General features: G+C 43.5%; 1 protein-coding gene across 2 annotated transcripts in view; it reads right to left on the bottom strand.

Annotated features, from left to right (window-relative positions):
- Positions 1 to 25,702, bottom strand: part of VAPB (VAMP associated protein B and C) — a 53,870-nt gene extending 28,168 nt beyond the window's left edge. The window contains exons 1-2 of one of the 2 annotated variants that reach the window (XM_044747926.2): positions 25,337 to 25,702; positions 549 to 701 (exon numbers count right to left, since the gene is read on the bottom strand). In XM_044747926.2, coding sequence (XP_044603861.1) covers positions 549 to 701; positions 25,337 to 25,394 — 211 coding nt within the window. In that variant the 5' untranslated portion in view covers positions 25,395 to 25,702. The remainder of the gene's footprint in view (positions 1 to 548; positions 702 to 25,336) is intronic. The other variant, XM_044747927.2, reaches the window with a different exon arrangement.
- Between the last annotated feature and the right edge of the window lie 1,048 nt (positions 25,703 to 26,750).

Genomic DNA, 26,750 nt, shown 5'->3' with positions numbered 1-26,750 from the left:
ACAGAAGGGGAAAAAAAACCCTATCAGACATGCACAAAACTTACACCCTTGAATATATTCCAATTTCCTCAGCCCTCATCTCTCTTAGCTTTTCACAATCAGTAAAGTGCAGTTACCAATCATTGGAAATGACATGAGCTTAATGTCAGAAATCATTTAGCTTAAATAAGAAAATAACTCCATTTAGCTTTCTCCCACAAAGTAAAATTAAGTTTGTTTAGCCCTTTTTTTTATTTATCGCCAAAGGGCAGATTTAATTTCAAGGGAGTGAAAACCAAACTCATTCCAAGTAAAGTCTGAAGTTACCACTTTAATTTTGCTCTAACTACTGAGGTGCAAAGGCTGTAAGCATTAAACCAAAGAAGCATTAATTATGGAAAAACAATAGGTGAGTGGGACCCACTAAGCATTTTAATCAGAGGGTAGAGGGTTGGGGGGAGAAGTCTGCCATTTTATTTTGCTATATTGCAAATACAAGCTTTAAGAAATCCCACCGGTTCTAAGAGGCCTTTTTAGCCCACCCCATTGGCTCCAGTCTCAGGACTTACCAGATACATTAATCGAGGCCCCTGCCTCAATGATCCCACTGTTGGGCCTCACGCAGTACCTACGTGGTGCGGTGGTCTTCACTTTAAAACATACATTTCGGTCTGTCGGGTTGCCAAGCTTTAAGTTGGTGGTGACAACATCAGTGAAGGGACCTGTGGAATGAGACAGAGATTGATTGGGGATCTCGTAAGGAAAGTTTAGAACATTGACTGACTTATGTTCTGGGGTCAGGAGGGGTATGGAATATTGTTAAGAGAAGATTCAAGAGCCAAAACTGTCTCGCTATCATTGATAGGAGGGATGATGAGCTGAGGTTAACGTACCAACAGTAAGAGCTAAAATTCACCATGATCTCACCACGCCACCAAGCACCTAGTACAATTTCTAAAATACAGATATCGCATTGAAACCTCACAACTTTATGATTAATGCTGTTTTACAGATGAGAACACAGGCTCTGAAGACACATTACCTGTCTAACTTTCCATGCTAGTTAGTGGTAGTTAGGATCTGTAACCAGGCAGCCTGAATTTAAGGCCAGTCCTTAATCTACGCTAAATACTGATTTCCACAATAACAAGAGGAAACCTAATGGGGAGACGTAAGGGACTAGAATTGAGTCCATAATGATTATCAAGGGCAGAATGTGCCCAGAGTAGCAGATGTAAGAAGGACTCTGAGGTGTTAATGGTCTACAAACACAGAAAGCCCCAACAATACAGTGCTGCTGACAGAAAAATTAGTATCATCTTAGGCTACAGCAAGTTCTGGGTCCTGTAGGGCAGCCCACACCTGAAACATCACATTCAGTTGTAACTACCCAGGCTACTGGGAAGACTGAAACAAAGCTCAGTGCCCTGAGGGTATTTTTTATTATTTATTCATTTTCTACTTTATTAGATTTTTTAATTAAAAAAGTAAAACATGCTTCCTAAAACAAGCCAAACAATAAAAGATGTATAAAGAGGAAGTTAATCAGCTTTCCCTTGTCCCCTGAGGTAACAATTATTAACAATACAGGAGGATCTTTCCACATCATCTGTGCTTATACAAACAGTACAAGCATGCGCCGGGAGGGGGAATTAACAGAAACGGGATTACACTACTCACCTTACTCTGAAACTTGCTTTTCTTTCCATTTACCCATCAACGGACACCTGACCACTAGGTTTATTAAGGAGTCAGGTGGGAGGGTTGAACTACAAGACCTCTTAGGTCCTTTTCGACCCCTTTTCAAATTTACATTTTTCACCAGGTAAATCAATGATATCTTCCTGTTTCCTCCGGGCAAGCTCTTTACTCCTATCTTTACATTTACAAGGAGGCAGGAGATGGAGTGGGGAGATGTGTGTGCTCATGTGTCCATAATGTTGGTTATCTGTTCCCTAAGCAGACCCAACAAAGACGTTTAAATCTGTGCCTTGAAAATTTTTCAATCAGACTCCAAGCTCCTGAGGACAAGGATGATACTTTACCAGTTTCTGCATCTCAGGCACTGTTACCTAGCATCTAGTAAAGGTCTCAGAGCGACAGTGAGTGAGAGAGTGAGAGAGAGAAAGAGAGAAAGAGAGAAAGAGAGAGGGAGAGAGGGAGAGAGGGAGAGAGGGAGAGAGGGAGAGAGAGGGAGAGAGAGGGAGAGAGTGTGTGTATCTATCAATCTATAGACAGACAGATACTCATTCAGCAAGGAGGAAACTACCTTGTGGATTACACTAGCAAAATTAAAATCTCAGGCTGCTTTCTCTCCTCTAGAGATGCTCAGGGTATGAAAAATCAATTTGATATGGGCTTAACTTAAATATAAATTAAGAAATCAATATTGGTGGAAAGGAAGAAAGGAAAAGGGACTCAATTCTAAAATCAAATAAACTACAGCCAGTTCTGCTATAAAGCTTATTTTCAAAACGTGAATTTGTTCCAATGTGATTGATGTGCATATTAGGGGGACAATCGGAGCATAAAACGAATTTCACATTTGCTTATGCGTGATTTTGTCTGCAAGAAACGCTAGATGAACACAGAAAACTGCATCCCCAGCTGAACCGAGCTGCACAGAAATACACAAAATACACCCCTATACTAACACGTCAACCACCTGACAACGCCCTCAGTTCACTGGTGGGTGAGGAGCCACACCCAGCCATATCTGGTGTTACAACTTTCTGCTCGACTTCAGGAAACCCTCCTTCCTCGACTTCACAGTAAATCACACAGTGCAGCTCCGCCGACGCCCACTTCCACAGGTCCTCAGGTGAAGTGCCAGATGGACTGCAGTATTTATACATTTCCTACCCGTTTAACGGTGTAAAGCTGTGCTACTGCTTTTATTAGGTTCCTATCTTTCTGTGTGTGTGTGACTGACAAAGTTTTTGACTGCTGGGCACCTAACCCCAGGTCCCCCTCCTAAGTCCTGTGGTTTTTACTGTGCTTTTTTGTATGGTATGGTGACTTGAGGAATGTACGTGTCGCACTATGGCAGAACTGACTATACTACTATCCTGCCTCGTCACTGCTTCAGGGTCACGTGGACTGAAAGCTATTCTCGTTCCATGGGCAGTGACACCTTCAAGGACAAAATGCCTGAAGAGATTTCTCCATTTGCTTACCTTTCCAACAAACCCTGCCTCTGGCCCTCTGGCAGTCCGGCTGGAAGCCATGAGAGGGAGGCACTATTTGGTACAGTTGCTGCCAGACGTCAGGAAAGGTGGAGTCTTTGGTATTGCATCCCACCTACTGGCTCCGTCACAAAGAACCCTTTCTCTACACTCAACATCATCTCCTTATGGAGAACTAAAAGCTTACACAGGAAGGAAGGTCCCCTGTGGCCCAAGAGGACTTTCAGCTACAGTGAGGGAGAGCCAGATGCTGACAAGGCTCCACCCTGTGTCAAGTGTTTGGCATCGAGGGAGAAAGCGGACACTTGGTGCTGAGGTAGTGCTTGGGGGATTGTGGAGGCAGCAGCTCTTCGTGACTCTACCCTTTCCCACTTTCCAACGCACGCAGTCTGACCCAGGCGAAGAGGGAGCAAGTCTGATCCCCCATTAAGTCTCTTTGCTTGCTTAGGGTGGAGATTACTTCAGCAATGGTAAAGAAAAAAAGAACAGCTAAACACAACCAGAAAGCAATTAAACACATGCACACACACACAGGCATCAACGGCATGGGGACCACAACCACCACGTACACACACTCCCTGGCCCTCACGTGAAAACTGCCAGTCACAAGAACTCCGCATAAGCACAGCTCCAGCTCAAACAGCCTCACAGTGCTGGGGGAAAGGAGAAGAAATCAGACACACGTGTGTCTACACAGAGACCCCCCCCCCCGAAAAGGGGGAGCCTCCAATACAAAGCCCAGGGAAAAGGTGCTTGCTGCCAAGCTGAAGGGGCTTTGTAAACTACCAGGCCTCAGAGTTTTCCAGATATAAGCTTAAAGCTATTAGTTTCAACAATATTCTGCCTCAAGAACACGGAAGCATCTATCAGATCAGAATGCCAAGAACGCATAATGGTCCACAAACACACCCAAAAAAGTATAGATTTTTCTAAGGTGGGCTAATGCACACCGAATGCAGAAAACGGGAGGCCAGCATGGTCTCACTGTGAGAAAATTAATACTCAATTATTTACAACTCAGTTTCCAGCGTTTCTTCCTCCCTTTCTTGCCTCACGAAGTTGAGCGGAGGGGACTAAAGTTAAGTATTAGTTTATCCCTTACATTGACCTTTCACAAAAATAAACCAAATTTAACAGTAAACACTAAGGTGTTTTGGAAATTCCCCCAGTTAACCTATTACATAGCGATCTAAACAGTGTTTCAACCTATATGAATCACATAAAAGGTAGTCTAAATTATTGAAAGAAAAACAGTATTTGTAGTAATAAGCAGGATAAAATAAACATCCCAGATTTCTCCCTCAACACTCAATTCTGGGCCTTTAAGTGTAAGAGATTTCTTGGGCTTACATAGATTTTTATTTGTAAATATATGCAAGTGAACAGCAACACTGGTAAAATAGCCAAGTCTCATGACTAAAACTCAAGATGTTTTATAAAAATAGCCAACCCCCTTCTCCCCACCCCAGGCAATTTACTCTAAGAATTTTATTGAAAATAAACTCTACTTGATTTGAGTAATTATAGGGAATAAACCATGTTAGTATTCTCCTTTTCCCCTGTATTAATGAATTAGAATACACAAAAACCTCAATAAAAATGATCTAAGGGCTTATGAGCATCATTCAGATTTTTACTAGTCACAGTCATTTCATAAAACTGCCATTTCCATTAAAGCATTATGTTAAAAATGGGATTTTACTATACCAACATGCATATTTATCCCAATGAATTTCAACACTGCTTACAAAGTACAGAGTCAATTTTACAAGTAAAATTTCCCCCAAAAGTTAGACTTTTCCTTTAAGAGGTGAAAAGAATGATCTGGTGTCTCTAGAACCGCAGTACATACTTTCAATCACTTTTCTTTCTATTCTTCAATTCCTTATTTTAGATAACGTTTATACAAAACTAGGAACTAAGCATCTAAAACGTGAAACAGGAGGTTGAAAAAAATGAAGCAACGTGAATTTGAGAGAAATTAGGAATATTCTTAACTTGAACAATGTTCTTTATGCCCTATACTATGCATATTCATCTGTGAAACTTCTTGTGAGTTTGACAGATGCTCATGAATAGCATTAACTAACTGGAATATGAACCCTTTGACATGCTCTAAAAGGTATGCATGGTATAAACCATTTCCCCCAGCTACCCAGCTTGGCTTACTGTCATTGTAAAGGATGTATTTTAAGACAGTAATGAAGAGCTAGAACTGACCTGTCTTAGAAAGCAAATAATACAATGCCAGCAGAAATACGCATAGCATTAAAAGTGAAAATAGGAATGGTTAATTTTTTAGTCTTAATTACAAAAATGTAGCCTTAGAATTATAAAGTGCTGGTTTAAAGGTCAAGGAAAGAAGGTCACAATCTAGCAAACTTCTCAACAGTAAGGGGTCAGGTTCCAGGTATTGAAAACTTTGTCAAACATGGCCGGAAAGATTTATCAATCAGGAAACACAAGAGCATTTTGTGGAAAAAGCATTTCATTAAATCCTTAAACATTTTACTGATCTATGTATGGTTTAAGTACTTCTTTTCCGTAATCGTTCATTCAGAGCTCCATAGAGAAAAAGACTTTAACAAAACTCTTCCTTTCAGGAAACGCAAATTCCATTTTTACAAAGAAATAACTTAAGAGTTCAGGTCCCACCACAAGTGGCCAAGTGGTTAAGTTCGCGCACTCCACTTCAGTGGCCTGGGGTTCGCTGGCTCAGATCCTGGGCGTGGACCTATGCGCACTCACCAAGCCATGCTGTGGAGGCATCCCACACAGAGGAGCCAGAATGACTTGCAACTAGGATACACACTATGTACTGGGACTTCGGGGAGGGAAAAAAAAGAGTTCAGGTCCCAATGATTCTAAAAGGTAACAGTGAAAGCTCCAAGTGAACTAACTTAAAACTCAATCGTGGCCTTACTTATGTGTGCAACCTCAAGCATATCAGGTCACCCCATCTGTAAATAGTAGGATACACTTCTTTAAGGGGTTAATATATCATTTTATTTTTACTCAGCAATTCAACTAGAAAATAAAGACACAAAATAAAAAACACATGAAACTATAAACTCCTAGAAGATAACATAGAAGAAAATCTAGATCATCTTGGGTTTGGTGATGACTTTTCAGATACAACACTGAAGGCACAATTCATGAAGGAAATAATCGATAGGCTGAACTTCATTAAAATTAAAAACACCTAACAACATCAAATGCTGGCAAGGAAGTGGAGCAACAGGAGCTCTCACTCATTGTTCTTGGGATGCAAAATGGTCTGGACACTCTGGAAGACAGTTTTGCTGTTTATTAAAAAAAAAAAACCTGAACATCCTCTTACCATACAATCCAGCAATCGCACTCCTTGGTATTTACTCAAAGGAGCTGAAAACTCATGTCCACACAAAAACCTGCACACAGATGTTTATAGCAGTTTTACCCATACTGTCACAACTTGGAAGCAACCAAGATGCCCTTCAGTAGGTGCATGGATAAACTGTGATACACGCAGACAACAGACTATATAATCCAGCACTGAAATGAGCCATCATGCCATGAAAATTCAGACAAGGAGGAATCTTAAATGCATATTACTAACTTAAATAAGCCAATCTGAAAAGGCTACATTCCGTATGATTCCAATACTGGAAAAGGCAAAACTATGGAGAAAGTAAAAAGATCAGTGGTTGCCAGGGGTTAGGAGGGGAGGGATGAACAGATGGAGCACAGAGGATAGTTAGGGCAGTGAAGCTATCCTGTGTGACTCTATAATGGTGGACACGTGTCATTACACATTTGTGAAAACCCACAGAATGCACACCATCAGGACTGAAACCCTAATGTGGACTACAGACTTTAGGTGATAACGATGGTCGACATAGATTTATCAATTGTCAATCTATCACTCTAACGCTATACGTTGACAGTGGAGGAGGCTGTGCCTGTGTGTGGCCAGAGCTATACAAGAACTTTGTACTTTCTGCTCAGTTTTGCTGTGAACCAAAAACTGCTCTAAGAAATAAAGCTTTTCTTTTTCCTTCAAAAAAAGAGGAAGGGGCAGGCCTGGTGGCGTAATGGTTAAGTTCGCGCGCTCTGCTTCGGCGGCCCTGGGTTCGCTGGTTCAGATCCTGGGTGCAGACCTAGCTCCACTCATCAGGCCACGCTGTGGCAGCATCCCACATAAAGCAGAGGAAGACTGGTACAGATGTTAGCTCAGGGCCAATCTTCCTCACAAAAAAAAGAGAGAGGAGGAAAAAGAGTATTTGGCCTTTATATTAATTAAACTTTGGTAGCAACCCCAAACATTTCTATATTAAATATTGTGATTTTGAAATATATATTATATATAAATGGGTAAATAAAATATATATAAATGAATAAAGATGCTTTGTTTTGCAGAGATTGCTCTCCTTCCTTTTCCTGGAGTTCATGAAATTCTGGTGTTACGAATATATATTCTCCCTTTGTAATACATGTCTTGATGTAGCTACAATACTTTGAAACGCAAACTTGTATCTGTTACCAAGTAAGTTATATACCAATTTGATATATAATCTATCAGGTCTCAGCTTTCCAGACATAAACTTAAAGTTATTAGCTCCCCATCAGTTTTTTTCACTCCACATAAAAAGAGCTGTATTATTTTATATTCTTGCAAACACAATTTAGGTACAATATCTCTCCTTTCTTCAACCTTCCAAACAACAAGTTACGATATTTCACTTCAACTCTGAAAAGATTACCTTCTGGGAAGGTAATAATCTATCTCCAGAAGCCTAGGTGTGATGATGGATTTTGTTAAGACGATAAAATTATGCTTGAGGTTTTGATACAATAGACCCTGTATGGAAAAGCATATTAAAATGGGGGGAAATGGACACTATAAAGTAAAATCTGCTGGCTACCTTATAGACGTATCTAAAATTTATTCTGTGACAGTCTATTTTCATTAAAGGTATCCTATTGCTTCCTGCTTTCCCAACCCATCTGCAATGCACCAATAGTCACATTATTTCCTTTCTTGTTTATGTACGTCTTCCCCTTCCAGAATAGAAACGCCATGAACACAGAGACTTCTCTGTCCCTCAGTTCACTACCGATTGTTAGCATCAGAACACTTCCAGACGTAGAGCAGAGGCTAAATTTGCTGAATGAATGAATAAACGGCCATGCCATGCTTCTATCTACTTTAAACAGTGCTTTTATTCTTCCTGCATCCTCTTGTAGGCACAACCAGGCTCTGGCTGAGTGAACACTGAAACCACTGCTGCTCCCTCTCCAATATGACCACGCTTTTCATCTTCAGCACAGGACTTACCGTCAACTGGTACTTCACTTGTTCCTTTCCTATTTCCCATCTAGAGTAAACCTCCACATGAGAGGAGGCTGCACCTGTGCTATTCATCACTGGATGCCCTGAGCCTAGAACAGTGCAACACACGTAGTAAAAGGACCCAATAAATGTGTGTAGCATGAGTGCATGCCACACTTCCTCAGACGCAACTCAACTCAGATTCTGGCACATTTCCTATAAACAGATGCCTACTCCGTAACTTGGATCTGAAGTCATGATAAATTTGTGCTGTTCATATACAGGTTGAAGGTATTAAAAATGTTTACCTGTGTCAATAATGCTTTCATCACGATTATTCTATAATTTTGTTTAAAGTTGCCCCCTCTAAAAAATGAAAAAAAGATATCATAGTCAAGATATTGAAAGGTAAGCTCTAAAATACCCATGAATTCAAGAGTAAGGACATTAGGAGAAGTTTTTTCAAAAAATCTATTTTCTTGACTGAATTGTTGGCTTACATATTAAATGAATGCTTTAGAAACAAAAATAAAGTTTCGCAACCAATGTGTTTTTAACGGCAGACACTGGATTCCAATATTTCAGCAGAAAGCCTAATTGTGTAGCTCTTATTTTGAAATAGCCACACATAAAAAACTCTGCACATAGACCCATAACTTTCCTGAAGAAATCTTGGACTGCAAAGTGTTCTAAATTAATAAAGCAGCCTCCCTGATACCCTTGAGAGACAGCTAGCGACGGAGAAACATCACCCCCATTATTAGAGCAAGACAGATCAACACCAAGGACGCCATCGAAGGCACACTAGAAGCCAGCATGACTGAAACAGCCCACACCCATCTTTCAGGCTGCTTATTTCACTCACTGGTTTTCTAGCTCCTTTGGAGCAGAAAGAAATAAAACTCAGTAGGCCACCAACTCCACGGGTGGGAAAACCGGACCACAAAGCACTCTATTGTAGTCTAAGAATTCAATACATCAAAGTACTATGGAAGCCTAAGATCAAACTCAGGAAAGCTACCCAAAAAGACATAAAGCTAGCCTAGGAAACTGAAAGATACTTGTAGCTTATGTTAACAGATAAGCAATTATTATTCAGAGTATATAAAGAACTCATTAATAATAAATGCGCTAAATTCTTATGAAGGAATACTATAGAACAATTGAAAATAATGAACTAGATCTGTATTTCATCAATAGATGGGTCTCAAAAACACGTTAAGTGATACATAAACTATGATACCACATTAAGCAATATAGGAAAAAAATGGAAATAGTTTACATACATTCCTCTGGAGGGCAAAGAAAGAGAGGAGCAGGAAAGGGCAGATATGGAGGGCAGAAATGTCTTCAAATTCCTAGTCAGGTTTAATGAGAAATATTTAAAACAAGTCTAACAAATTAATAACATTTAGTTATTCTGTATTTGGGTGTATATTCTATTACCACCCACATAAAGAAAGCTACGTATAGTTTACGTAAGATCCAGACAATGTTCTTTTGAGAGAATTTCTTCTTGCCCAGAATGCCTTGTCTATATAAAAATACTGGAATCCTGAATTGTGGATTCCATTATACCCACCATTATACCTACCTCAATAGCCACTCTTATGCAATTTGTAAAAATCAAGGTTATCATTTAAAACGTGTTTAGAGTAGCAGTGGGCTCATTAATTCAAGACAAAGACCCAAAACTAAACTTGTGACAAAATCTATTAACAAGAACTTTGAAGACTAGAAGCCCTTACCCATCTAAAGATAAATACTATGACTACTTCTCTCTAATGCAACACTTTTTTTTTCTAAACAGAAAAATGGCTAAAGGTATTATATAAGAGCTGAAGCTTCACACATCCTATCTATATTCAGCACTAAGATTATAGTACACAGTTGACGATTATTTTAAGGTAACAGCACACCTGACTGGTATGGGTTTTATATATCAATTCTAAAAGAATCTCAGACTATTTAATAAACTGAATTTTTTCAATACACAATCTTTATTTCAGCGACTAACAAACATTTAGTAATTTTTCTCTATTTAGAAGACCAAAATTTGTAATTAGTCTTCACAAAAATAAACAAAAAGATAAGCAATATTCTACTCCAAATAAAATTCTACCTAAATGGAAGAGTGGCAAAACTTGACATTTTTTCCACACAGAGCAGGAGGGCTCAAAACAGATATTATGTCAAGTGAGGGAGATGAGTGATAGGAGAGCAAGGGGTCCCAATTTCTCATGGTCACAGGTGTGGTGTTAACTTTACTGAGTTACAAATGAACAGTTCAAGTCAAGTGCATAAAATAACTATCAGGAGAAGTAAAAACTTCCCCAAAATGTTCAGTCTTTAGGGGAGATGACAGACAGCACGTGAAAAGCGTCCACGTCAAAAGCAAGACATCCCAATGCACAGCAGACACACAGGAAGACAGCAAAGCACGCTTAGCATTCTGCACCTTTATGGTCCAACCTGAATTATCACTTTGTGAACAATGAGAAATAGCAGAGTGCGGTTTATCAGTTAGCATGTAATCTGCTCTGGTTTCCTTTTCAATAGAGAACCTAAGTGGCTATACCAGTGAAAAGAGATTATCAACCAGGTCAGCGGCTTCTTAAACAAATTCAACAAGAAGCCAGGGAAAAAGGCTGTGAGACTTGGATGAAAAATATCTTCTATTTTCCTCTTTCTCTGCCTTTGGAAATCATACTCATTCTTCAAAGTTTTGCTCAAATGCCTTCTCTTTTGGAAAGGCTTACCTAATCTTTCAGTCCGAAAAAATTATTCCTTCCTATACTGTGTTCTAACAATAAGCTGATGATGGCCAAATTTACATCCGCAGCCTGACCCTCTCCCCTGACCTTACTTGTAGGTGGACTAAGCCTCAAATTTATCACATCCAAACAGCACTATTGAGTCCCATTCCCCTCCCCTAAACCCACAGCTCCCACCTCAGGAAAAGAAGCCACCGTTCAGCAAACTGCTTGAACCAAAAGCAGTCACCTTAGTTTCTTCTCTTCCCCTCCCACTGCACATTTAACCCATCAGCAAGTTCTGCCAGCTGTACCTTCGAAACAGATTTGGAATCTGAGCACCTCTCGCCACATTCTCTCTGCGGTCGCTACTCTGGTCCAAGCTGCGGACTCTTTCATACTCGTGGCCTGGATTATTGCAGGAACCTAACGGCTTCTACACACACCACCACTCACACACCTCCCATAACCTACTTCCCCACACCAGCCTCGGTCATTTGAAAATGGACTCTTGCTCAGAAGACTCTTCATCGCTTCCCATATCACAACAAAATCCAAAGTCTCTCCCGTGGCCTGCCCACCAGGAAGGCTCCTCCTCCTTCTCTGAGCCCATCTCCTACTGTGCCACTCCATCACTTCACTGCAGACACAACGACCTTGCTGCTCCTTGAACATACCAAGCTCATCACCACTCTAGGGCCTTGCACTTGTCCTTCCCTCTGTCTGGAATGCTCTTCCTTCCAATGCATGCATGGCTCACACACTCACGTTATACAGGTCTCAGTTCAAGTATCACCTTCTCAGGGACATGGCCTTCTCCAATCACCCTCTTTAAAAGAGAACCCAGGCGCCAGTTCCGTGGCACAGTGGTTAAGTTCGGCACGCTCCGCTTTGGTAGCCCAGGTTCGCAGGTTCAGATGCCAGGCGCGGGTCTACACCACTTGTCAGCCGTGCTGTGGCAGCAACCCATATATAAAGTGGAGGAAAACTAGCACAGATGTTCACTCAGGGCTGGTCTTCCTCAAGCAAAAAAAGAGGAAGACTGGCAACAAATGTTAGCTCAGGGTGAAGCTTCCTCAACAATCAATCAATAAAACAAAATGCGGTCCATTAAAAAAAAACAGAACCCACTCCCAAACCCCTTTATCCTGCATTCCCCTCTCCCCATTTAGCACTTACCATTATCTGGCACCATATTATATGAATTTCCTGTCTTTTTATTTAATTCCCATCTTCCCCACCAGAAGATAAGCTCCATAATGCAAAGATTTGTCAGTTTTTTCATCTCAGTCTCTCAAGTATCCAGAACCATACTTAGCACATTGTAGGCATTCAATAAGTAACTGATGAATGGTCCCCATACTGTGCTAAGCCCTCAAGCTAGAGAGATGATACTTCTCCTGCCCAGAACCCTGAGAAGATAGAGTAAATATACTTGCAGAACCATTCCAGAACCCAACCAGAACTAAGAGGTAAGAATCTCTGGGATTGAGACTCTGGAATGACATATCTTGAAAAAAAAATCATCAAATTATAACAACATTAGTTAACATTTAACAGTGCCATGCCTATTTTCGGCACTTTACGTGTATCTGCTCCTTTAATCCTCCTAACATTCCCCACAGTGAAGAATCTGAGGCACCGGGAAGTTAAACCCTTTATCCAAGGTCACGTGACTTTTAGCAGCAGATCCAGGATTCACATCCAGACCATTTGGCCCTAGAATTCAACTCGTCAGTGCTGGGTAATGTACTACCTCTCACTGCATCGAATACCATATTAAAGCCCATGTATAAAGTCCTATGTAAACACAGGAGGGTGGGGAGGCGAGGAGCCGAACATGGAGGGAAGTCCTGGAGTTTGAAAAGATGAAGGGAGGTATAGACTGAGCTGCAAAGGCCCTGGGGAACGCACAGTGTGGTATGATCGCGTGCACAGCCCTGACAGGGGACATCACATGGTTAGAGCAGAAAGGGTCTGAGAGGAGTGAGTGAGAAATGGGACAAAAATCATGGCTGCTCATGCTTTTGAGAAACTTACAGTTTAAGTAAAAATAAAGTGTACAAACTGATTACCTTAATGCTATACAAGTCTCCAACAAGGTCTACATGAGGAAATGGAGGCAGAATATTAAAAAGGATTCTAGGAAGGGAGGCGTGAGGAAGGAAAATGAGTTTCCCTTTTCTGATCACGGACTCTTAAAAGTATTTACTGCCTCAACCAGCGTTCGCTATAAACCAAAGATAAGAATATATGTACTCAACGTGTGTCTGTGAGAGTGTGTGCGTGTCTGGGTGTTTGTTACTCTAAACAGCTTGTAAATATTGCAGGTGTTTAAAATGGAAAATAGAGGCCAGCCCAGAGGTGTAGTGGTTAAGTTCACACACTCTGCTGCGGTGGCCCAGGGTTTGCGAGTTCGGATCCCAGGTGCAGACCTACACACTGCTCATCAAGACATGCTCTGGCAGCATCCCACACACAAAATAGAGGAAGATGGGCACAGATATCAGCTCAGGGACAATCTTCCTTAAGCAAAAAGAGGAAAACTGGCAACAGATGTTAGCTCAGGGCTGCTCTTCCTCGTACAAAAAATAGGGAAAATAAAAGCTGAGACTGTTTTTAAAAAAAAGGGTGGGGGCCTGTTTTTGAAAGGCTTTGATTCTGGCCTAAGAATGCTGAACATTAACCTGTAAGATCTAGGGATCAGTGAATGTTTTAAAATAAAGAAATGACACAATCAAATTTCAATTTTAGAAAAATAACTCTGAAAACTGTATACAGGATAGCTTGAAGGGTGAGGGAAGTAGGGAGAAAAATTAAAGACAGAGCTGGGACATGGGGCAATAATCCCAAAGGGAGAGGGCCCATCCTCAGGATCCGGGACTGGAATGGAAAGAAACAAAGGGGCCCAGGAGACGCTGCTGATTAAACGGACTGACGGGATGTGAGAGGAGAGGAGGAAGAGGGAGGGAAAGATGAGCGCAGGATTTCTGGCTTACCCAATTGGGTGCAAGGTCCATTCCCAAGAAATGGAAGACACAATCAATGGGAACAAGAGGACAAACCCCGAATGCAGTGTAGAATGTGCTGAGTCTGATGTGCTTTCATGACAACCAGGTAGGCAGGGATGTCCAATAGGCAGAGAGCCTAGAAATCAAAAGATCTGCTTGGAGATACTGATTTGGAAGTTTTCTGTGTAGAAGTGAGAGCTGAAGGTACTATTAATGAGATAACATAAACAGAATGGTTAAATGAAGAAGACTGAGGACAGAAGCCTGGGAAATGTCAATATCCAGTAACAGAGATGATAAAGATGTGGGCAGAGGCCAGCCCCATGGCTGAGTGGTTAGGTTCACACGCTCCACTTTAGCGGCCCAGGGTTTCGCCCGTTTGGATTGTGGGCGCAGACCTGGCAACACTCATCAAGCCATGCTGAGGCAGCATCACACACAGCAGAACTAGAAGGACCTGCAGCTACAACATACAACTATGTACTGGGGGGCTTTGGGGAGAAGAAGAAGAAGAAAAAAACATGATTAACAAAGAGGTGGGCAGTTCACCAGATGTCAAGGACAAATGTCATAAAGAGAAACCCGATGCACTGAGAGGGTTTCAGTGGAGGGGGAAGATCTGAGAATTGAAAAGAAAGAGAAGACGTAAACCAGTAACTGAGACTCATTGCTTCCAAAAATTCAGTTGTGATGGAAGACTAGATGTTTGCTCAAGTCAGGGAAGATCTGAAGGAATGTGATTTCTTTTTAGGAACGGGTAACTTAAGCATGTTTGTAGGCACGGGGAAGAAATCAAGCAGAAGAGAAATCTGAGACATCAGAAGCAGAGAGGCTGACTAACGGAGCAACGCACCATAAGCGATGAGAAAGGAATGGAGTAAAGAGCACTAGGTGAGGAGGCAGTCCCGACTGCGAAATAGGAGGGAGGGATAGGTGAAAACAGAGGTTTGCAGAAGACAGGAACGGTAGCAGCACTTGGGAGGAAACTTTTAAATATTTTCTGAGCAAAATACACTGTCCACGTAGATCAGCTCACACAGCGGGCCTCACTGACGGGTTTCACCACTCCTTGTCACAGAAAGCCGTCTTCTCTCTTTTTCCCCTCTCTTCTTTTTCAGCATTCTTTGACCCAGACACCATTAACTCCCTGAGAACCTGCCATGTGCCATGCACTGTGCTAGGCACCGGGATCTGGGGATAAAAGACACAGTCCAAAAATGGCAAAGGTATCGCTGACTAAAGGGAAAAGAAGTCAAGTAGCCAAACGTAACCCACTGTAGCAAGGTCGGGGCCCAGGGCACAGGCACCCTGAGCGTCAGGAAAGTGACCTCAGAGCAGCGAGCTGTGTTGAGCCTTGAAGGTAAGTGGGAGGCAACAGTGAAGCAGGAGGAGGACTGAACTCATTCTGAGTGGTAGAAACAATATATGCAAAAGCCCTGCCACCAGGGAGAAGGGAAGGCTGGAGTGTCAGCTGAAGCGTGAGGAAAGATGATGCTGGAGAGATAAGGGCAACAGGCAGAACGATTTCCCAGGTCTTGTTAAAGAATTTAAACTTTACTCTTTAGGCAAAGGGGAGACATTTAATGATTTTAAGCAAGCAAGAGATAAGCTCAGATTTGCATATTTGTAAGTGGCATCAGTATGGAGAGGAGAGAGAGGACTCAGACAGGAAAACAAGTTAAGAAGGCATTATAGTCATCCAGGGGAAAATGAGACAGCCATAGTGAGGACAAGGAAGAAGGGGCAGATCTGAGTCATGGAGTCTCTGCGTTGGTCGACTGTGGACGTGGGTACTATTCAAGTGAGATATATGCAGGAAGAGGAGGTTTGGAGGAAAAAGGAGTGGTGAGGAGTGTAGTTTGGGGCACGCTGCATTTGAAGTATCTGTGGCCCTATATATGGGCTTGGGTCAGGCCTGGGATCATCTGTAAGTGATGTTAGAAGCCAAAGGTACTGGCAGAAGAGCTCCCCAATGGGGAAGAAGGAAGACAGAGGGGGAAACAGAAAGAGAGAGACGGAGAGAAGAGGAGCAAGAAGAGGGGGAGAAGGAAAATCTGTAACCCTCAGCATTATCAACGGAACTCCACGAGAAGTGGGCAAAAGTGGCCAAATGGGTGGAAGAAAGCCAAAAGAGAGTGATGAGGGAGGTAAAGGGAAGACTGTCAAGAAGCAGGATAGCAACAGGTGTCAAATGGCACAGAGAGTACACACAAGGTGAAGGAGGAGGCAACAAGAGCGTCAGCCCCCGTGACCTAGCGGTTAAGTTCAGCTTGCTCTGCTTCGGCAGCCTGGGTTCAGCTCCCGGGTGCAGACCTATACCACTCTGTTAGCAGCCATGCTGTGCTGGCAGTCCACATACTAAAAGAAACAGAGGAAGACTGGCACGGATGTTAGCTCAGGGTGAATCTTCCTCAGTTAAAAAAAAAAAAAAAACCAAGGATATGTGTAGTAATGAAGCTCCTGGGCAATGAGGTTAGGAGCAAACGAGAAAACCGAGATCTAGACTACTGTTTCCAGAAGCTTGCTGGGATAAGAAGGAAAGTGAAGAAAGAAGCTAGAAAGGGCAAACACAACTAAAAAAACAGTTATTCTTTTTTAAAGGTGTAAGAGACAACACTCAGATGTTTACTGAAGACGACTAATCACCAAAGCTGTGTTCAGTGCTAAGGTATGTAAAGAAAAAAGAAACAATCTTGCTCTGAAGGAGAAAAGCAACAAAGGCATTCATTTAAAAATAATAATAAAATAAAATACAAAGACCCAAATGAACTGATCAACTTTTCTCTGAACTTCCCTGGATGACCTCTCATGTTTCTTCCACCTCTGCCATTCTCTGTGAGATTAGAGGTCAAGTGGGCACCCACAGTAAACCGTGGTCCTCCTGTCCCCAAACCACACGAGAAGTTTTGAATGAGTTTGTTTGCAGATTCTCTAAGGAGTGATTCATGGCTTTCCTTCATCCAATTAGCAAAGAAGTATCTGACTTGAAAAAGGTCAAAAAGCACAGATTTAGACTTTCAGAGCAGTCCATCAGGATACATTTATGTGCCAACAAATCAATCCGACCAACAGAATCAGAATTCAAATAAGCCTCCACAAGGACAACCTTTGGTTTTTCGGCAAATCCCTCTTTTTATTCTTGCGTATGCTTCTATCTCAAATGGTCATACCAAACATTAAAAAGATGACCAAGTCCAGGGTTGTATCCCTTCTTTGGGGTTACCAGGAGAAGAAAACGACGGTAAGAAAAGAATATATTCTATTAGTCACTCCTGGGAAAAACTAAAGACATGATACCTATAGGAGCCTGCATTCTAGCAGGGAAGACAAAGCAATGAGTCACAGCAGCACACGGAGAGTAAGACATCAACAAGATATGCAGGGCCGGCCCGGTGGCACAACGGTTAAGTGTGCACATTCTGCTTTGGCGGCCCAGGGTTCACCGGTTTGGATCCCGGGTGTGGACATGGCACCGCTTGGCAAGCCATGCTGTGGCAGGCGTCCCACACAGAAAGCAGAGGAAGATGGGCACGGATGTTAGCTCAGGGCCGGCCTCCTAGGCAGAAAGAGGAGGACTGGCGGCAGATGTTACCTCAGGGCTAATCTTCCTCAAAATAAATAAATAAATAAGAAAATCAAGGGCCTTCCTAGTCAGCACACTCTAACTAGTCTTTTAAGGGAAGAAAAACAGCCAACATAATGATAAAAACCATGGTTTGCAGTCAGACAGATCTTGGTTCCAATCCCAGCTCCATCTTTCCTTCAGGTTCATAACTTAGGTACCTTAGGTTGGATCTGAGGGTCCTAACTGAGGCTCCACTTCCTAGGCTTGCTGTAAGAATCAAATAAATGAGCTCTTATAGAAAAATGCCTCGCACACACCATAAACTCACCAAGTCACAAATCTCAAATGACACCTCCCCTGTGAAATCCAAACCCGGAAGCAGAATTAACACAGCTTTTTCTAGCTCCCAATGGGGGGCAGCCCGTAAGTGTCCTATATCCATATTCTCTTCTCTCCCCTCACCACCCAGAGGCTGGAAACTTTAAGGGTCAGAACTCCTCCCTAGTCCCCAACCCAGTGCCTGGCCCATAGGCAGCTTTCAGTATGTGGTAAGTGAACCAGTCCTCAAGAGGGCTTCTGTCCGTGAAGAAACCTCAAAGGATAAGGTGTGGAAAAGGAGGAAACCCGAAATCGTCCCAGTTTGGGGGAATGATGACTTCCCAAAGTATACCTCATACAGAAAAGAACAGTACTTTTTGTTATTCACCTTCAGTTTCTCTCTTTCAGTATTTGAGAACTCTCTAGCTATACATTAACACCCTTCTTTGTTTCTCTGCCTAAGGCAGTGGCCTGTCAGGAGCACTCAGAACTAAGGGCTTTGCAGCCCCACGTGTAGTTAAGGCGGCGCCTACACAGCTCATTTATTTTAGACATTCCTATCTTAATATGCACCCTTTCAAACTTCTCTAATTCCCACTTTACAAATCTGCAAACCTGTGAAATCTCCACCACACACAAGTTTCACCCTACCTTCCAAAGATTCAATAGAAGAACTGCAAATTACTCGAAAGTTAATGTTTTTTTAAATACAGAGAATCATGAAACACCATCAAAATCTGATATAAAAAGTGAATATTTACAAGGTAAATCAAAGAGTGCTTTGGAGTCATCAACACAAATTTTCAAAGAGTATGGTAAGAAATCTCTCCTAAAAAACTTCCACAAAAAATAACTCAATTAATTAATGTTCTTAACACATTATCCTGACAGCCACTAATATTTCCTTAATGGTTATAAATTCTCTGCCTCTCCGCCCCAAGAATGAACTCCATTATGAGTTCACTCTAAAGAGCTGCTAGTGATACACTAGAAGAAATGGGCTTGGGCACTAGACAAACCTGGGTTAATCTCTGCACCATCGTTTATCGTGTGGCCTCATCCAGGGGCAGGCTACCTAACTACTGAGTAACTCACCTCACAGGACTGCGAAGGGGATTAAACAATAAGATAAAGAACATAAAGCATCCAGCACAGTCCCTAGACTTTGCCGACTATCTTCCAGAAATTAAGCATTTACCTTACGCACTGTTCATTCTGGCCTTTTCTTTCCCCTCATGCAGCAAAATGAACATCGGCACCCACTACAGCCACTGCTTTTAACTCCAGACCCAACCCACTGGAGGGGGTCAAGGAGAGTCCATCAGTTCGCCCCTTACAAACATGCCCTCTGCTCCTAGTTCCCTAGGGCCAGTTTTCTGTTCCTCTCCATTCTCTTAGCACCCTCCAGCCTTTAAAGACAACCCAAGGAACTTACAGTCGTAAAGGTTCCAAGCCACATAACAAGCAATTCAAATCTAGGTAAATGGTCCGGGGGCCCATTCCACTGTCTTAAAGTACAACCCAAAAGATACAAACAACAGCCCCAATCTCTCTCTCCCCCAAAATATGTACTTCCCGAACCCCCTTCCCAGACAGGCTAAGGTTATAAGAGCCTACTGAAATGCCAACTGTATACTAATTCAAACACGTTACAGGCATCGGTAAGAACACGTGCCCACCAGCAGCACTTCACGTGCCCACACGGGTGTGCGCGCACACACAAACCAAAGCCTCAGTGAAGACATTACCTGACACAGACAAAGAGAAATACTAACCCAGTCGAAAACCCTTCTGAAAGAATGAAGGAAAATTCTAGGAAGGTATTTCTAGCTTTACAGTTTTGTACAATTAATGCCAAAATATTATTAAAAGCAAGCCCATCAAGAATTTTCCATGGGACTATATGCCATTTTCTTATCGATTTCTTTTTTCCCATGCAAGGGGGGAAACCCTATAGCACATTAAGACATTTGTTTCTGTTAAAACAACACATTTAACATTTTGAAAAATATACTCTGGAGATAGTTTTGCCACATTGACATTTTCTAAAATAATCTTAAAATGACTGTCAAGTTCAGTAACTTTGTTTCTGTAACAAAGCTCTTTAAATAACTCTTGTTTTTGTAAATCCAGCAGCCCCGGTGTGTGAGGTAAAAACTTCAAGGAATGCACATATTCACTGAGCTAGGGCTAAAGCAATCCTGGATATGCTATGTTGACAACAGCCTGAACGCAACTTGTTTTTAACACAATCCTTGTTGCAAAATAACCATACAGAAGGCTTTTATTTTATTTTATTAAGGACACTCTATGGCAACTTTGTCTTGACTAATGGAACTCAGCCCTCTTTGTGTTCTTCTTGTCATCTTGCTGAAGGCCGTGCTCATTTGTTCCAAATCATGGTCCCTCAGGTGGGAAATTTTTCAAATACAAATGGGGGATTATGAGGCAATCTTGGAGATCATTCTTTATGTAAAAATTCAAGTTTCAGGTTCTAAAAATCAAGCCTAAGGGTAGTGTTAGAGTGATAATCAATGTCTTCTATTCCCTTGACTCCTTTCCTCATTTTCCACTACTTAGTGATAACACTGCCCAAAGTTCTCAGTATTTTGCCTTCAGCATTGGAAGGAAAGATGCTATATAATTTTAATAAGTAAAAGATAGTGTAAATGTTTAAGAGTTCATCTCTGTAATAAGCATCAATTCAGACTGACTATTTTAATAAATCCACACTTGGATGCAAAGCTACCAGGTAATTATGAAGATAACTGTAATGCATGTTACAATCACACACATCAAGAAACTAGCACTACTTTCCAAATATAAGCACATGGCCAAGAACTATCCATTTTTTTCCCCTAAGGAGTTAACTATCAAGAAAAGTGGATAAAAGAAAGTTAACTTCTGGTTCACATTTTTCTCCCAGGAACAAAAACTCAAAAATAAATAGCGTAATCTATGAAGATTTAAGTTTGACTAAAGCTTAGTAAGTTTAATGCCACTTGCTTTTGATGAGCAAGCTGGTTAATAATTAAATAAATGAAGATAATCTATTCAGGATGGATTTAAACTACTACTATAAAGAATCTTAAGCAGACTGCTGACATTCTGTTGTGCTGTAAAACAGTCTGCTCCACGTGATCATGAAATGTTAAGGAAATCAGTGCTATTCCAAAGCTAAAGAATTAATCCTGTAGCTAGCACCTGAAAGATAATTACTGCATTGAACTGACTATATCTGCAGGGTTTTATATTTTTTAGCTTCCTAAACAATATTAAATTACACACTAAGGGGGTGATTCTAAGCATGCTTTCCTTATCCAAATGATAGTGTTCCTAACTTACCTACCATCTATAGCCCCCAAGTTCCTACTATTATCTCCCCAAAGCGGTAACCAACCACACCAACCCACTGGTTCTATCCCACCGGAAATCCCTACTGACCAACAGCAGGACTCTGAGACTTCCTGAAGGCCACTGGTTTAGTCTCAGAAGAAAGCAAGGGTGAATGAGTCCACAGAGGGTTTAAACCTTAAGCATCCTCATGAGCTAGTTAGTTAACAGACCACTCTCACCCGACATATCACTGGGGGGCGGGGTGGAGGTGGTGCTAGGATGTGAAGAAGGATTAAGAGTCCCGGACAATGACAAAAAAAATAGAAGGCATTCTATATACCACAGACGGAATACGATGGAAGGGGAGGCAGAGGAGAGAGAAAGAAGACAAGAGAGAGAAAATGCCCTGAAAGTGACTCATTCTGAAAGCCCTTTGAGCTGGGTGGCAAGTGGGACCTCAGAACAAGGAGATGGAAAGAAAAGGACTAGGCCTTGGAAGTGAGAGAAACAGAAAGAGTGACAACGCAAAGCACACATTCCACAGGTTTCCAAAAACCCTTCACTCTTTCAGAAAGGTCCCCCAATCCAAAAGAGCTCCCACTGTTTCACCAAAGCAAATGTCACAGTGTTGTGCTTCTTTCAAGAGGCCAGTAGTCTTTCGCCTCTGATACCTGCCACAATGTAGACGGCACTTTCTAAAAGACTGACCAAGGCCATGCGAGTCTGTGTTCTCTTTTCTTCTTAACATCCTTGAATTCAACATAATTACACAAAATGCCCACACTGAAAAAGAATCCAACATATACAATCCCATATCATCTTAGGCTGCACTTACAAGATGATTAATTATTTTCCTTTGGATGAGAGGCATTTGAATTATCACCTTCTTATTAAGCAAAGTTAGCTTACAAATTTGATTCATCTAAGTGAACCACCCCAAGTCAGAGTCACCACTCTGAGTGACTTGGAAGAGACGTTAAATATGCCAGTTCTGATCCTGAAATGAATGATATCTATAGAGCAAGCCAGGGCACTGAGCCTCTATCCTATTTCATGGTCTTAGTGCTCAGTTTAAAACAAACAAATCTCATAAAGTGGTTTACACATGCCTGAATACGCCTCTTCTGAAGTCATGAGCCAATAGCCTTCAGCAGTGGGACACCGCGACTTCTCTCGGACCACTTCCCTAGCAAAAATATCCAGTGACTTTGCCCATCATTACTTCGGCCAACCCAGGGCCAGAAAAATCACTCTTCTCTTCCATATCTTTCAGGTAAAGAAGTTGAAATGATGAAGTCAGTTGTCTAAATACAACCACCAATCTCTGTGTAATATTGTGCATTTACAAAGCACGGCTTCTAAACAGTAACAAAACTTTCTACAGGAGGCAAGGCAGACATGAGCGGCAGCCCCATGGACTGACGAGTGATCCCAGGCTTTGGGGAGTGAAGTGGTCAAACATCTCTAAGTGAAAGAAGTGGGACAAAAACTCCAATTTCTCAAATTAGTGCCTCTTTCCATAACATCACATTAGAGAAGAGCGTATATACTGCAGGTGGGGGTTGAGGTTGCAAGGGATCGATCAAGGAAGGACTAGCTGAGAAGCAACACAATTTGCACTTGGACAGTGGCTGCATCTGCACACAGGTGGCCTTAGAAGATCTGACTCCTGTCTACTAGCAGCCTCATCTTCCTACTTTGCCTTGCAACCAACAAATGCTCATTGCTGCTGTCATGCAGACCTACTAGTGGCATCCCAAAGGAGCCCAGTCACCTCAGCCTTTGTGCCTCAGTACATGCAATTTCCTCTGCCTGACAAGCTCCCCATCCAGATATTTCTTCTTTTAGCCTGCTTCCATTCGACCTTTAAACTCAGCTCAAATGACACCTCTCTCAGGAGCTGCCCTCCTTCGTGCTGCCGGAGCACTCAGGATCACCTTCTATCACTGCACTGTCCTGGCTCATTCTGTCATCTGCGCCCTTCCCTAAATTTCAGTGCTGGGGTAGGGTGTTGAGGGAGAACGGGGGCACACATATGATGTGACTCATCCTTTCCTGGTACCTGACACATGGAGCACTCAGTAAACGTTTGTGGACTAAATGAATGAATATGCCAATTCCCAGGAGTGGCCAAGCCACAGGCTTCCAATGTCAAGAACTTCAGACAACTCAGGTGGAAACCATCATCTTCCACAATCACTTTAGCAACCTGGACTCCTTTTCCAGCCTGGCTCCTCTAGGAGGCCATGAAAACGTCACGCAAGCTCAAAGACTGTCATGGAATTTAATCCATGTTAGGCTTTTGTGATTTTTTTTTAAAATTTTTGTTTTATTTTCATTTTAACTACAAGACTCTTGCTTCTTTATGCATCTGGGGTCATTTCAGATTGTTCAGCTGAGAGGCAAAGTTCTAGACAGCCACAGTTCTGGACTATCTCCCAGGGCCAGAAAACATAATTGTTAAGAGGGTGAGCTCATGGGGCTGCCCCGTAGCTAAGTGGTTACGTTCCCACACTCCACTTCGGTGGCCCAGGGTTTCACAGGTTCGGATCCTGGGCACAGACCTAGCACAGCTCATCAAGCCATGCTGAGGTGGCGTCCCACATAGCAGAACCAGAAGGACCTACAACTAGAATATACAACTATGTACTGGGGGGCTTTGGGGAGAGGAAAAAAACAGGGTGAGCTCTAAAGCCTGGGCTCAAATGTGCCATTTGCCAACTGGGCAACTTTGGGTAAGTTATCCTACACTACTTCCTGCCATACATATACACCGGGTGCCTCTGGCCAACATCCATTCCCCAAATATCTACTGAGCACCTGCTGTGGGCCAAGCGCTGGCCATCCGACCTCACGCATACTCGCACCATGTCGGCCGGTTTTATTTCCTTCACAGCACTTACCACCATCTGAAACGCTGCCATTTGCTGGTTTGTCTGCCCTGATTAGCAGGCAAGCTCCATGAGGGCAGGGGACTCGTCTGTCTGGTTCGTTCCCTGTCTCTCCAGTGCCAAGCACATGACTACCAGTTACTCAACACATTTGAAAAGAAGGAATCAAGTCACACAGCTCCCTACTGTCTCACGGGCTCATATTGTGGAGGAGAAGGGGGGAAAAATCATGAAAATCGTTACAAAGGGCCCCGGCTTGCCCCCAGCACAGCCGCGCACCAGGCTTCCTCTGGCTCCCGTTCCAGGCTGCTCTGGGGGGAAGGTCTCTCAGCCCCCCGCAGCCCCCCAGCGCACGGACGCGAGCAGGGGCACGGGAAGACAGCAGAAGGCAGGTCAGCCCGTCCCCTCCCCGCGCCCGCGGAGGCGCCTGCGGAACCTCGGCCCCCGACACGTGCTGGGCACGGAGCAGAGCGACGACCGGTCCTGCCCGCATGGAGTTTCCCTTCGAGCGCCGCAAGCCGGCACACAGGCGGGAAAGGGTGCTCGTGGGAAGCGAGCGCCGCGCGGCCCGCGGCCGGGCGCCGTGACAGGGGATGCCCGCGGGCGTCCAGGCGGGCGGGGGGCCAGGGCAGGCCTCCCCGAGGAGCTGACATCTGACCTAAGCCCCCAAGAGGGCAACCTCGTGGAGCGCAGGGAAGAGCCTTCCCGGCAAAGGGGGCGCCCACGGTTGTGCTCGGGAGCGGACGGCCCCGGGCCGGACGGGCGCCGCCAACATGTCCCCGGGCCCGGCGGCTCGAGGGCGCGGCGCGCGGCTTGGGAGGAGGGCGGCGCGGGGCCTCCCGGCCCGGGGCGCGGGCGGGCGGGCGCGCCGTCGGGGCGGGGCGGGGCCGACGTCACTGCGCGGCCGGGCCCCCGGAGCGCGGGGGGGGCGGGGGTGCCGGGCGGCGGCCGGGCCCGCGGCCGAACATGGCGGGCCCCCGGGCTTACCTCGGAATTTGAGCTCGTGCTGCGGCTCGAGGCTCAGGACCTGCTCCACCTTCGCCATGTTCCTCGGCGGCGGGGCACCTCAGGCGGGAGACCCCTGAGCGGTCACCTGGAGCGGGAGGCGGGAAGGCTGCGCCCCCTTTAAATTTAGAAGGGGGGGGCCGGCCGGGGCGCGGGCGGGGGTCGCCGACAGGGTGCGCGCGGGGGGGCGGCCTACGCGGTGCAGGCGCAGGGGCGGAGGGCGAGGGCGAGGCCGCGGTGCCCGGCGAGCGCACGGCACGCACGCACGCACGCAGCGACGCACGCACGCACGCAGCAGGCTGGCCGGCTCGGCCCTGCGCGCGCGTCCCCCCTCCGGGGACAGTGCGCAGGCGCGGCGCTGGCCGGGGGGGCGGGGCTGCCGGGCGGCAGGGGGCGGGGCGTCTAGAGGTCCGGAGGAGGGGCGGGTCCGGGACGCCTAGAAACGAGGACTGTCACCGCGAAGATTACTTATTCAGGGGCCAAGGGAAAGAGCCGTTGTGTGAAGTGCTTTACTCAATAGTAATGAGAAGAATAAACTTGACTTTTCTTTTGCTTGTGTAGTGCCAGGCACTGTTAGAGACTTTGAATAATAATGAAAGTACTATTTATTCTCCCTATAAACGTAATGTTGATAGGTGAATGATGTGTGCTAAGCGCTGTGACATGTGGTAAACAATAAATATAAATATAGTAAGCTACCAATTATTGCTTGCTTATTTTGTGCCATTCTGCTGAATGCTTTCAATAACAACAGCGGCAGCTATAATAAATAATAGCTACTCTACATTAAATGTTTACTGTATAACAAGCACTGTGCTGAATCCTTCACTAATAGAGGCAACAAATATTTAGAAATACAATAAGCAGAAAAGTTGACCTTGTTCCTACCCTCTCGCTAGAGCCTATTGGAGAGAAAGCCTTTGAATAAATAACCACACAAATTATGTGATTAAAAATTCCTGGGAACCCAGATCTCCTTGGCCTCAAAAGTGAACACTCTACATCAGTACTGCCATTTAAGTTTTATTTCAGTATATAATGTTTACCACATAAAATATGTGTTCTTAATAGTCTCCTATACATATGTATATAGATGAAACAGACACAGCAAATAGTTAAAATGTTAACTCTGCATGGCAGACATATGGGTATTCTTTGTACTATTCCCACTTTTCTGTACACTTAAATTTTTCATGATAAAAAAGTTTTTAAAAAAATAATCTTTGTCTTTTAACTAGAGCATTTGGTCCATTTATACTTATTATATTTACTGATAAACACTGTATCTGGATTTATTTCTATCATATTATTTTGTGCTTTCTATTTGTCATGCTTGTTTTTTCTTTTTCCTCTCATTTATTGCTTCTTTAGGGCTGATTTTTTTCTCATTCCATTT

The sequence above is a fragment of the Equus asinus genome, chromosome 15, assembly GCF_041296235.1.
Source record: "Equus asinus isolate D_3611 breed Donkey chromosome 15, EquAss-T2T_v2, whole genome shotgun sequence".
Taxonomy (NCBI): domain Eukaryota; kingdom Metazoa; phylum Chordata; class Mammalia; order Perissodactyla; family Equidae; genus Equus; species Equus asinus.
This window is presented reverse-complemented; position numbering and strand designations above follow the sequence as displayed.